The sequence below is a fragment of the Zonotrichia albicollis genome, chromosome 5 (assembly GCF_047830755.1).
Source record: "Zonotrichia albicollis isolate bZonAlb1 chromosome 5, bZonAlb1.hap1, whole genome shotgun sequence".
NCBI classification, from domain to species: domain Eukaryota; kingdom Metazoa; phylum Chordata; class Aves; order Passeriformes; family Passerellidae; genus Zonotrichia; species Zonotrichia albicollis.
In genome coordinates, this window is record NC_133823.1 from 37,068,634 (window position 1) to 37,081,665 (window position 13,032).

The 13,032-nt window shown below is 36.5% G+C and overlaps 1 protein-coding gene across 39 annotated transcripts in view; it reads left to right on the forward strand.

Annotated features, from left to right (window-relative positions):
* Positions 1 to 13,032, forward strand: part of TENM3 (teneurin transmembrane protein 3) — a 1,287,129-nt gene that overhangs the window by 1,113,662 nt on the left and 160,435 nt on the right. For 26 of the 39 annotated variants that reach the window (XM_074541312.1, XM_074541314.1, XM_074541319.1 and 23 more), the window contains one exon: positions 955 to 1,164. The exons of the other annotated variants lie outside the window; for them this stretch is intronic. In XM_074541312.1, coding sequence (XP_074397413.1) covers positions 955 to 1,164 — 210 coding nt within the window. The remainder of the gene's footprint in view (positions 1 to 954; positions 1,165 to 13,032) is intronic. 39 annotated transcript variants of the gene reach the window in all.

Here is a 13,032-nt window from a genome sequence, read left to right on the forward strand (position 1 = left end):
CACAGCACTTCTGCAGCATAACTATACTACTAAGTGTCATAAAACCAAATCATTATATGATGAAAAAAAGCCCCTTTTCCTCTAATTTAAATTTAGATTTATAGTTGTGAATTGTAACCATGCAGATTAATCTAATTTTGGTTTTATTATAAATTATGTAATAAAGCTTCATTTTCTGGCACATTCCCCACCTACAGGCAACAACACTTATTTCTAAAGTAGTCCAGCAATCTTACTCTGAGTAAGATCTGTGCTCACTAAAGACTATAGAGAACCTTTGTATTCACTGGGTGGATTAGGTAATTCTTTGTCTCTTGCATTCTGGTCTAATTATTGTTTCATTGAAGGACTAAATGCATTGTAATGATATCCTAAGGCTTTATTTAAATCTGTCTTCCTCCATGATGACTTTAAGATATTTTCAAGATTCAGGAATGGGATGTAGTAATTGTGTATGCATTTTTTAAGACAACTTGTGCAGATGGACACAAGTTTGACAGGTGAAACATTTTGACAGGTTTTAAATAGGATATGTGTCTGAGAAACATTGCTGGTAACCAAAAGTTCTGTCAGAGTAACTCCTGTGGTAGAAATTTACAGCAGTGAGTTTCCCTGTATGGGTGAGCTTGGAAGACTGGTCCTGTTTCTCTGTCTCTGTGCCTGCTTTATTTGTATTACTCTGTTTCACTAGTAGATTTTAGACAGGAGTGTCCCACTGAAAGAAGCAATCCTGTATGATAAACACTGTTCATTGAAATATCAAGTCATGGCATTTTGTTATGGTTTCTAAAACACTTAAACCAGTTTATTTCAGGCAGTTGTCATATTTTCTTTGTCCATCTTTTTTTCTTGTTTGAAGTAGAATATTCATCTTTTGCTGATACAAGAAATTAATTATTTGTTTTTCATATGGTATTTTGACCCATATTTTAAATGCTTTTTATTTTTTTATAGGTCCTCCCATGCCATCCTCCTCATCTAGTCCATCAGTTACTGAACATTTACACTCCCCTCCTCCATCACCCAATCTCCATGACAACCAGAGGTGGTTATTAAGTAATAATGCCAGCCAGCCAGTTCAGGACTCTGATACAGATGAGGACTATACTGCCGGCTCATATCTAGTGCAGACCAGTGATAATCCAGTATCTGTCCCAGGTCATGGTAAGAAGAGGACACTTTGTCCATAGTTTAAATACCCTTTTATTTTCCATCTTCTTAAGAAATTGTCTAACAAAACTTAAATATATCAAAATTACTCTGTATTTTAAACTGGTTTTTCCTTAAATGTCACAAAATGTCCTATTTTACTGTAAGATGAGCAAGAGTAGAAAATAAGTGCTAATATAGAAAATCTTGTCTAAGTTGTTTAACAGGCAATGCTGATGTGAAGCAGTAGCTATTAATGATTTATGATGTAATGTAGTTTTTAGCAAGTGACTAACCTTTAGCTGTACATTTTAAAGGGTAGACTGAAGTTGGTTAAACTGTCATGATATTTAGCTTCAGAATAATGTAAAAGTTGTCTTTTACTACCTCGTCAAGTTCAGCAGGTTCCAGCCATTCCTTTCATTTCCTAAGGGAAGGAGAGCAGGATTTTTTTTTACTGGATAGTACTTTTTTACTCAAGACTGTGGAAAAAAGCTCTAAAGAGAGCTCTAAAGAGATGACATGAGGCAGTGGTGGCTTCTGAGATGTATGTTTCCACATTTCTCTTCCTTCCAACCAGTATAAGTAAGCAAAAGGAGCGACATACTTTAAACACCAATGCCTGCTTAAACATTGTGCCCAAAGAAACCACTTTTTTTCTTTTACTTTCTCTTTCATCTTCTTTTTTCTTCTTTTCTTCTTTTTTTCTTTTTCTTCTTTCTTCTTTGTTTTTCTTTTTTTTCTTTTTTTTTGTTTTCTTTATTTTTTCCTTTTTTTCCTTTTGATATGAAATATACATTTAGCCACAGGTTTCCATTTCTGTTGCATGACTGAACAGATTTTCTTGGTATGGGCATAGGCACACTGGAAGAATAATTTTTTTAATTCACAGCCCTTCTCAGGTAGATCAGCAAAGCTTGGAACAAGCCACTTCATATTCTAAGAACCATTCCTGTGTTTTGATTGTTAAAATCTCACCTACAGATGAACCACTAGAGGGGGTATGGAGAAATATTTTTCTGCAGATTGCACATCAGCTGATTGGACAGAATGATTTTGCCAAGCATGGCACTAAATTTGAGCTTCTCTTCTTAGCTTTGGTGTTTTGGTGTTATGTCTAAAAGGCCAGTGTGCTGAGAGCACTCATGTATGTGAATTTGACACATTTGGATTAAGTTCTTTAAAATTTATGATAACTTTGTCTTTGCATGTTCAACTTGCTCAGTATTTAATCCGTGAAGAACTCAAAAAATGGTCATGCATTGTCATTATCAGGGTATGCTATGCTTTCTTTTATCTCTAGGAATATGAAGTCTGTTAGAAAATACATGCATTATCCAAAAGATAGCCTGATTTAGTTCAATAAGTCAATATATTTAGATTACTATACCCTCCAACCCTTCTTTTATAAATGAAAAATGCAAAAGCAAGACAAAACTGCTAAAAATTTTGAATAATTGGGATGGTCATCTTGCATCTCTTAGGAAGTTAATAAGTGTTCATCATTCCTCTAGATTTTGGTCCTTTTACTGCTTCTGAAATTTTGAACAGTTGCTTGCCAGTGAGTTTACCAACCTTCAGGAATGTTCCTTAACCTGTTCCATTCCAGACAAGCTAAATTAATTTCATCTGATCCTCTGTCAAGTCAAGTCTCAGCCTTTTAGCAGAGCAACATCAGAGGGGTTTTGTTGACAAGTAGGACCAGAGTTAGCACCGTGGTATTTGTTGAGACAGTTGTTCTTTGTAAGACTTTTGCTAAGCAGGAGGAAACACAGTGCACTCTGCAAGTCTGTGTTCTTTTTCCTTTTCCCTCTGTCTTCCCACTGTTCTCCTCTACCTGCAGATGTCTGATATTCACCCCTTCAGTGTATATGTGTGGTAGAACTGTTTGCAGTTCCTGCTGTCAAGTGATCTTTCTCTCCACAAGATTAGACTTGTTTTCAGAAGTGCTTCAGCTTGCTAACCATGGATACTGTATGTATAGGGACTGCCATAATTTAAGTCAGGCTTGTTGCTTTTCTGCTGGGTAAGGAGAAGATCATAGGTGTTTAGGTAGTGGACTACTTGCATTTCTACAGCCACCTGCAGAATGAGGCTTTGTGCTACTGGAAGAAAGATTCCTTTCACTCAGCAATAAATGAATATTGCTTGGATTATCTACCTGATTTGCTTATGGTTGGTTTCTCATAAGATATTCTGATGGCCTGTTAGTGGGGAGAAAGTATGTTCATTGTAAAACAGGGAAAAGGAGAATATAGTAAGTGAGCTACAGCTTTCTTCTACTTGGCAATATGCATGGTTGTGTAATATTGCAGTGCAGTATGTGGATCTCTCCAATTCTAAGTCAATATCATTTAACTGTGGCCTTTAGAATGCTATTATTTGATTATTGCAGTTTCTTTAGCTAAAATGGTCAGTACTGAAGCATATGTAGCACTTTCACAGAAAGAAGGGGTTTTTTTCACTAGTTGTCTTTTCTTTTGCATCTTCATGTAAGCTTTCAATGCTATCTAATCTTAATGGGTTTAAAGTAAGTCCAGTGCCACATTCCAGATGACTTTGTCCAGTGTTTATGTTGGCAGAGGATGGGGGATCACTGCTGAAGCATTTAGGGATAAAAAAGGTGCTGACTGAAAACAATTATATTATTGAACTGCTTTCAGTTATATTGACTTTATTTGAATAGTAAGTTGAATTAACATCATCTTAGTCTACTCAAACATCTGATTGTTTTCCTTTAGAATGAGTTCATTTGATCAATGTATTTTATTTGATTGGCTCACTTCAAATTTAGAGTATCTGAATATGTGTGAAGAATTATATTACTCTATGATGCTGGGTTTGATTAGCTTGTTTTGTTAACCAATGGGAATTAGCGTCCTTTTCTGCAATTAGCTAAAAGAGCAAAAAGAATTAGTACAATGAGTTATCAGATGCTCACCACAGAAGCTAAGGTCTCATGGAGATATTACTAATAGCTTTAAAAATTCAGATCAAGAGAGGACTGTTGTGGACAGTTTAATAGGAATAATTTAATTTCTCTAAGAACAGTTTGTGTTAGTAAGTAGTGAAATTCAGGAGGAGATAAATTTTAGGACTATCAGACAACTCTTCTTTTAGACAGCGTCTCTAATTCTACTTGTTCCTCTTCTTCAGGGTGCAGCTCAGTATATGAACTGTTCCAGCAGTCAGTCTGACTGCCCACTGCTATCAGAACAATTTATTTATTACATTTATTGTTTTTAGAAAGAGCAGCAAAATGGCTTATAATGAACAGGGACTTCTGAATACATGTGCAGGGAAATGAAACAGTTGTTAAGGTGAGAGGGAGAGTAGAGTGAACTGGAAGCTGAGAGGAAAGGATTCTTAAATGTGATTGAGTTGGAGGGCTTCCTTATGTCACTAAGTCTGCTTATAAAAATACAAGTCATGTAGTATCTGTATTTAGGCATCTTGAAAAGTTTCCTAATCTTTTTCCCTTAAAAGTTACAGATTAGTTAGAATTTGGAGGGGAATTTATTGAAATTAGTAGCAGCTCATCTTTTAACACAGAGTTTAATATAATAAAAAACAAAGTGCTAAATTCTTAGTTTAAGCAGAGAGTATGAAGACAAGGTATATATATTTAATGCTTACTACTGACAATGAAATTGAAGAATCTGAATTAGAAACTCAGATTTGAGAATTTTTACCCCTAAATTGGAAATATTGTGGGAGAACCAGAAAATGCAAAATAGAGAAGTATGTATTTCACAGCAGCAATTGTATAGTGCATTTGAACATCAAGATTCTCATGTTTCTTAATAACAGTTTGTGATGATAATTTGTGTGGTGGGAAGATCTGAAAGACATTCAGTATAACATAAACTGGTTTTCAGTTGTCCTTGATCAAGGATCCTCCAGGTAATGTACAATAAAAAAGATTTTACTCCAGCCACATGGGAATTACAGATTGATGGGCTTTTCAGTTTAAAATGGCTATGCCTTCCTACAAATTTGGAAATCTAGAGCCCAACTCTGAATTCAAACTTGTGAAAGAGAAAAAATAATGTAATAAAGCTGGTTGAATGAAAAGGTATTTGAACTCTCTGCATTCGGAGGTCTCATTGTAGGACATGTCACTCTACAGACACCAAATGTGCTGTGGCATAATTCTCCTATAAATTGAGGACTTTATTTCATGATGATTGATTAGAACTTGAAGGAAGAGCTTATACAAAAGTATCTGCCATACAGAAATTATTGTTTTTATTATCCCACAATGTCAAGAAGCCAATGTCAGAACCTTTTGCTTTTGTACAGGTACCTGAGGGAATAGGTGCCCAATGCTCAAGGCTAGCACAAGTAAAGACCAGATATAACACATGTACAGAGCATAGATGTGACTTTTATTAGGTGTTTGTTAGGGTTTTTTTACTCTTCAGATTTTCCCTCCATCTCATGTTTTCTGCATAGATACCACAATTCATGTATAGGCAGCATAACTAAACAATCTGCCTCACTTCCACCTTTTTCTTTCACCAAGAGCAAAATGAAATGGAAGTGTGATTGGAAGTGCACACAGGGACTTGTGCTATAAGTTAGTGGAAGATGCTAGTGACTTTTAAGGCATCTTGTCTTCCCTTGCAGCTCCTGTCAGGGTGGGAAGAGGAAAATGGGATTTTCCCCTTCATACCCAACTGGCTTGTGAGAATGTTGGAAATAACCTGTGAATATTGAAGAGGCCCATAGCAAATTGAGTCTTAGCCAATGTGGAAGTACTTTGTGTGGCTTTTTGGTAGTCCTGCTTTAGTGCCTACTAAACACTTCCCAGTCCTTACTCCATCTCTGCTTTGCCACAGTTACTTCACAAAGGAAATTGCATGTACTGGTGAGCTAGAACCTGGCAGCCAGGCTGTCACCAGCCATGTGATTTCACAGAAGGAGGAGTTCTTTGGATTTCCTGGAATATTCTTAGTAGGAGGAGACCCACAAGGATCATCAAGCCCAGCTTTTAAGTGGATGGCCCACACAAGGATTGAACCCACAATGTTGGTGTTACCAGCCCCATGCTCTAATGAACTGCATTTTAGTGGTTCAGGTTATGGGGGAACAAAAGGACAGGGAAGGGGGTGTGGGGGGTGTTCTAGGACACAAGGAAACAAAATTGAAGTCATGAGATTAAATGCTTTAAAGCATTTAGGTATTTTTCAGTGGAGTACATATATTTACTTCTTTTCCTTTTCATCATTCTCAGAACTGTCAGTCATCTGGAATCTCTGATGGTATCTACATGCCTTATTTTCATTGTTGTCTTACACATTGTTTAATGAGATTTTTATCTCTTATCTCGTAATTCATGATAAATTAAATTTTGTCATTGTTGTACCAGTACACACAATTTGTCCTCAGGTCTGACACTGCCCCTAAGACATGTTACTTCAAAAATTAACTCAGACCTGTTTGGTTTGAAATACTCCATGATAATAAATTAAGATTAATAGTTCAGACCAGGAGGAGTTGTATTGAAGAACATCGTGAGGATATCCTATAATCTCGATTTTATTTAACATCCTTATTAGTTATATGGATGAGTAAAAATGGCACTAAAGATTTTCCAATGATACTAAATAGCAAGTGTTCTGAGTGCCAACTAGAGACAAAATGTTAATAGAAGAGGGCAAGGAAAGATCATTAATTGTATAGCCAGAAACTAATAAAGTGAAATTAGAACTGAAAAATACAAGCTGGTCTGAAGTGCAGTGCATTCAGGAAGAATCTAAGGAGAAATGGTCATAGAGAATTTTAATTAGGCACTAATCTGCAGCATGGTCTGACTCACAAGTACTGGTTGAGCTGGGTGTATAAATATATCAGCAAAGAGGGATTCCTAGGCATAGCATCAATGGAATATAAGTTTAGAATTCAGACATCTGGCTGAACGTTCCTATCAAATTCTCTTATTGCTCTTTGTTTTGCTGTTCAGATATATGTGCATGAAAACAATTATGAGGTTAGAGGTATTACTGTAGGGGAATAGGTAGGAGATTTAGCTGTGGCTTACTTAATATGTGGCCTAAGCAGTAATTAATTGCTGGCAAAGAGAAGCTAATAACCAAAGATAGAATGGAACATGTTGCATGTGGTGTGAGGATGCAATTAAAAGTAACAGGATGAAAATAAGGAAAGGAAAGATTAGGCACATGGTTAGGAAAAACTGTTTAACAGTGAACTACATTAAGATATCAGTCTGTCCCAAGGAAGTAACAGAAGCTCTGTCGCTTTGTAACATGATATTAAAACAAACAAAAATATAAATCATACTGCTGAGAACAAATCTACATTCAATTAGGAGAAGGTGGACTGAGATAACCTCCTGGAGCTTTTCTAGTAGTACTTGTGTGTATTTCAGATCAGGTCTATGTAAGCTTGTACTTTGACAGAGATTTTCTTACTAAGCTATGGCTTCGCCTGTTAGGTTGGCAGCCTGCATGTTGAAATGCATTGCCCGTTTAAATGGAACAGAAAATGATTTGTCCTGTAGCCCAGACCTCACTCTGAAATTGTCCAGACCTTCTACAATAAATCATTTGCAAAACAGCCACTTTCCCTTCCCATGTGCTAGACCATTTTATACCCTGCAAAATTACAAAATAAGATTCCCAGTTCTCAGTGAAAACTGCCAATGTCTTCTGGGCATGTACATATTCATGTAAATATTTTGTAAGCAAAAATGTTTGATACCCATAAATTCACAATGCCCACGATGCTGAATAGAGTTATTTGACAAGCTTTCTGTAAATACAGAATAAGTTCATGTTATAAAAATACATGCTGACTTTTTTTCTCAGGCCAGAGACAGTTTTGTTTCAGCCAGTGTGTAGCAGTGCTTGCAGCCTTCCTTGGTAGCTACAGAAGCATGTAAATCTCTTATGGACCAAAGTCAGACATTGCAGGAAGGCAAATATCTTTCAGGAACTACAGATCAACAGATTTATCTGTTCCTCTTGCTTGGGGCAAATGTAGTTGCCTTAAAAACTTGAAAATTGTGTCTTGAATGCTAGCCAGTTTATTTTTTATCTCTTTTTGATATTTGATTTCAATTTCATGAATCCATCTTTTTATCCTTTCATTGGTTTTTAAGCCAAAATTCTGTCAACATTGTTCCCTTAATGTACAAAAATGTACATTTGTTCTGTTTAATTAAGCATTCAGTCTGTTTGCCAAGAGCAAATTACAGTTCCCCAGTCTCACCCTCACCCCTCCAAAATCAAATTTTGCAAAGTGTTGGGCAATTACTTCTCATATCTGATTGTTGTAAGTCATCTTTTGCTCCTAAGAGATTTTTGTAGTTTTCAATCTCTTACTATGTTAATTAATAGAAGAGCCAAGACCCAATTATTTCTCCTCAGATTGTGGCCTTCGTAGCCTTCAAAGAACAGTCTCCCCCACACCTCCTGTATCATTAGCCGCAAAATATCTTTGCAGAGATGATTTTGGCCTTTTCACAAATCAAAGGATTCAGAGTGACAAATTATCCATCTTATACTCGAATGCATGCCAGATGGGACAACCTGCCAACTGTGCATCGTAGTGCGGATATGATCTGATATGGAGACTTTTTCTCCACTCCTCCTTCCCCATCAAAAATCATATTACAAAAAATCAGGCAGTTTAAGAAAATCTGTGAAGATAGATTCATTCTGAAATACAGTGAAACATAAAAGCAGTTTTACTGAAGGAAGCACGCTGCACCCAAATGTCAGCTCACTTAAGTGAGCTAACGTGTACCTGGTGTGATGGATGAACATAGGAGTCAAAAATGCATCCTTCCCTCTTGCCAGTGCTTGCACACACATCATTTCCTTTGACTGCTTGATTACAGAGCAGACATTTCCTAATTGCAAGATAAGGAGCTTGAATTTAAATTGTCACAGTTTAATGGAAAAATCCTGAAGTCGCAATCAGGAGCAAGGATGTAGTGCTCTTGTGCAGAGAGTAGGCTGGAGGAAATTTATTTTAGAAATTAATCTGTAATACAGAAGGTAAGAGGACAAGGAAACAGTTACGTACAGGGGGTTTATTTTCATTATAAATTACAAATCTGTGGACTTCACCCAGGTACTGTTTATGCTGACTTCCAGAAGAACAAATATTATGTGAGTGCACAGCAAATAACTTGTATAACATCAGGAGCAGATGCAAGTGTGTCACATCATCACATTAAGCTCTTTTTAATTTTGATTTTTCATTTTTTTTATTTTGGGGAAAGGTCTAGTATTTTTAACTCTATACTGCAATGCAAAATCTTTTTTAAAAGCCATCATTAGAAAGGGAGGACTCAAGATCTTACACATGTTCCCATGTGTTCATCATATGGTGGCAACAGTCTAAATTTACAGTTTTACAACCCTTTCTTGTGAGCTCTAATGCTCACCAATCCTTGATGGATTTGTGAATACAAGAGTTCTTCCAGAAACATAGAATGAGTTGAAGATACTGAGTTTTTAATAAAATCTTGATTTTTTTTTTAATATCTAGTTTATTCTATAGTTCAAATAATCGCTACAGCCCAATTCTGTGCTTTTGTGGAATTGCTGTTGGATTAAATGGAACTTGCTAGTGGAGGTTAATACAGAAATCTGGTCATTGTGATGCACCTGCAATATATGTTTTATTCTGTTGTGTTAAAAAGTTCCTGCAGCAAAAAACGCGGATCATTTGAGAAAATTTTTTAAAATTCTGATTTGTCTTCTCATCGCCTTTTGGTTTCCAGTTGAACTCTGTTCTCAGTAGCTGTAAGTTTTAGGATCATGTTTCAGTGCTTTAAACATGCTGCTTGCTGAAAGTGAACAGGACTCTTATGAAATTCAGCTGGCAGATGCTTGTTGCAGTCTTTCATAGGAGGAATGGTAAGGATTTTGTGCTTGAGTCACTAAGCAAAAAAAAATAGTGTGCATTGACGATTGTGAAAACCATTATCTCAAAAGTTGCTTTGAAAAGTGAAAGGCTAAACATTTGTCACCTTTAACATGCTTTATCTTTTTAAATATTATCAATAGTTTTAATAGCCTAAGGACTGTGCCTTGAGCATGAGTCTTCTGCTCTTCTCTCTCATATACAAAGAATTTCTCCATTTAGTATCTTTCTGTGTCTGACATAGCATTGACATGAATTTATTTGTCACTAACCCATTAGGAGTACACAGGAGTAGTAACCCTGCTTTTTAAGGATGCAGAGATCTGACTAGAAGGCACATCAGCCTTCCTTTCTCATGCAAGCCAAGGATTCCTATTGTCAGATGCAGTGGGCATGAAAGCAGCAATTTTACAGCACAAAAACTCCAATAACATTTACTGCGGTTGGCTGAGATTGCAGTGCACGCAGGCACTGCTCAGTCTTGGTTGCTTAAGCACCAGCTTCCCTTGGCTTTTTGCCAGCCTGTACGCTCCAAAGAGACAAGTCCTTTAAGGCGAAAGAGTTTTCCTTGTAACTTGCTTTGGGGTAAACAGACCATTCAGGCATAGTTTATTGCATTACATACTTGACTATGCATCCTGGAATGCAGCAAAGTAATTGGTAGCATTATTTTAATCGTTAGAATTCATAGGTACGAGAGATGATCTCTGAGCCAGGGAGGGGAAAGAAAAAAGTAAGGATGTTTCTGCCTGCTAAGTTGCTGATCATTTATTACAAAAGACTAAAAATATTCTCTCCATGGGAATTCTGTGTGTTTGCACCAGTATCCCTGCTACAGTTACAGAAAACAGAATTAATTTGCCTCTTTTTGCTATTCTTCTCTTGAAGATAAATCCCATAACAGTTAGTAGCAAGATGCAATGTCAAAGAACAGTTCTGTTTATGTAACAGGATGCTTTGTTATCATTAAAAAAACCAAACAAAACAAAGTCCTCAATTTGGAAATACTGTAATCGCAGAATACTTGCAAATTAAAAGGAAGTCAGTTACTGTAAGTTTTGCCATCAATCCAACTCATCTTTGTGTTGAAAGATACTCTGTTTTGCATTAATCAGCAGTAAACTTATCCCATTATTGCCATAACCTGCAGACTTTACATGAAATGGTCTCTTAAATATTATTTTGTATGCATTTCTTGAAGCTTCAATTTAACGCTGCAGTAGCTATTCAAACAACATACAGTGGAATTTATTTGTAATAAAGCATATATCTGAATATACAGGAGGCTGACTTATCACTGAGTACAAAATATCAGCTGCTGCTGGTTGAGTCTTGTAGCTCATTCAGAAAGGCTCAAGGAAGAGTAAAGCTTTCCCTTGATTTTGTCACTAGCAGTTGGTGTGAGGGGACTTGTTTTTCTGTTCATTCTTAAATGTAGAGAAACCACAAGGGGTTTTTTGTTGAATGCTTCCTTGTCTCTCCTCAGCAGCATCCTAGATTGTGTTCAGGAAAGCTTTAAAATACTATTTGTGCTATTTCTTGAGTCTCTGGGTTACTTTCTGGTAGCTTGTCCTCTGCAGAGTGGTGAGAAGGCGATGCTAGGGGTGACCTTGCACCCCCATCTCTGTGTACACCAGCTTCAAAATTGCTTCAGAAAACAAGTGAAGCACTTCTAATGAATTGCGCTTTTGAGTCTTTGAAGCTGCACAGCGTCTCCATCAGGTTTTTACAGCTGGACTCTTCCTGTAATTGCTACTGGGGTGAGATGCACAACATGGGGTTTTGGAGCTAAGTACTCACATTGTTTTACTGGCCAAAAATATATAACATAGAGGGAGCGACAGACTTCATGGAATTCACACTTCTATATCTTCATGTTCTTCAACCCTTCCCGACATGCTGCTGATTTGCCAGCAGGCACTCTAGATGGGGATTAAAGGAATGGAAAAGCTAAGATATGGTTTCTTAAAGCAGCAGTATATTAGTCAAGAAGTTGTTTGTTATGTCTGATATATGTCAAAGATCTGTTTATTTTTATTGCTACTGAAAAATTAGAAAGAAGCACTTCACTGTTTTGTTGTTGACATTGGAATATATAGTAATGCTCAGGAAAAAAGTATTCACCCATAGAAAAAGTAATTGATACCTTATAATTTTCAGTTTCCAAGTACGTTAGCTCTTAATGTGCCTTCAGATATTCAGCATTTGTGGTATATTTGTGTGGATAATTCAAAAATAATAGGTCTTTTTCAAATCTTTTTTGTGCATTTTTCAAGCACTACAGTATAAAGGTTACTTATGCCTTGTAATGTATGGTTTTCAAAATTTCAAAATTCACTGCAATATTTTTGTTCAGATGTCCTTCTTGTTCTGTTGCCTCAAGGCCTTTAATCAGTGGTGTGTAATATGGAATATTTTTCTGTTTGTTTATAGTTTTATATGAATAACTCAAAATAATTGGCATCAGAATGCACCACAGCATCATGTATGGATGTCTTCCTCACTGCAGTTGAATTATTTCTTATTTTAATCTGGTCTCCCATTTAAAAGGATGTCTCTCCTTATTGTAGTGAATTCTGGCTACTATTATTTACCTAAGCCAGTAAACAGGAAGGCAGAGATGGAGGATAGATTAGATATTTTTACAACTCCTTTCTAGCTTCTAGAAAGCCCTCCAGAATAAACTGCCTTGCAAGCCTTCTGGACTGGAGGCCCTAAGGGACTTTGCTAGGCAGGGTGGAGGAATCAGCCAGTTTTGAGCCTGAAAGGGAAGTACTTCCTTGCCCTATTACAGAGATTTATACAGTTAGCTAGACATTTTAAATAGCTGGTTTTGTACAGAAAGACCAGCAGAATAACAATCAAAACAGTACAGGCTGCCCAGATTCATCTAGTTGCTTTATTGTTAGTAATACTCAGATCAACATTTGTTAAATAAATTTATCTGAAAGTTCTTTTGAAATAGTCTTGAGCTTTGGGTGCAAC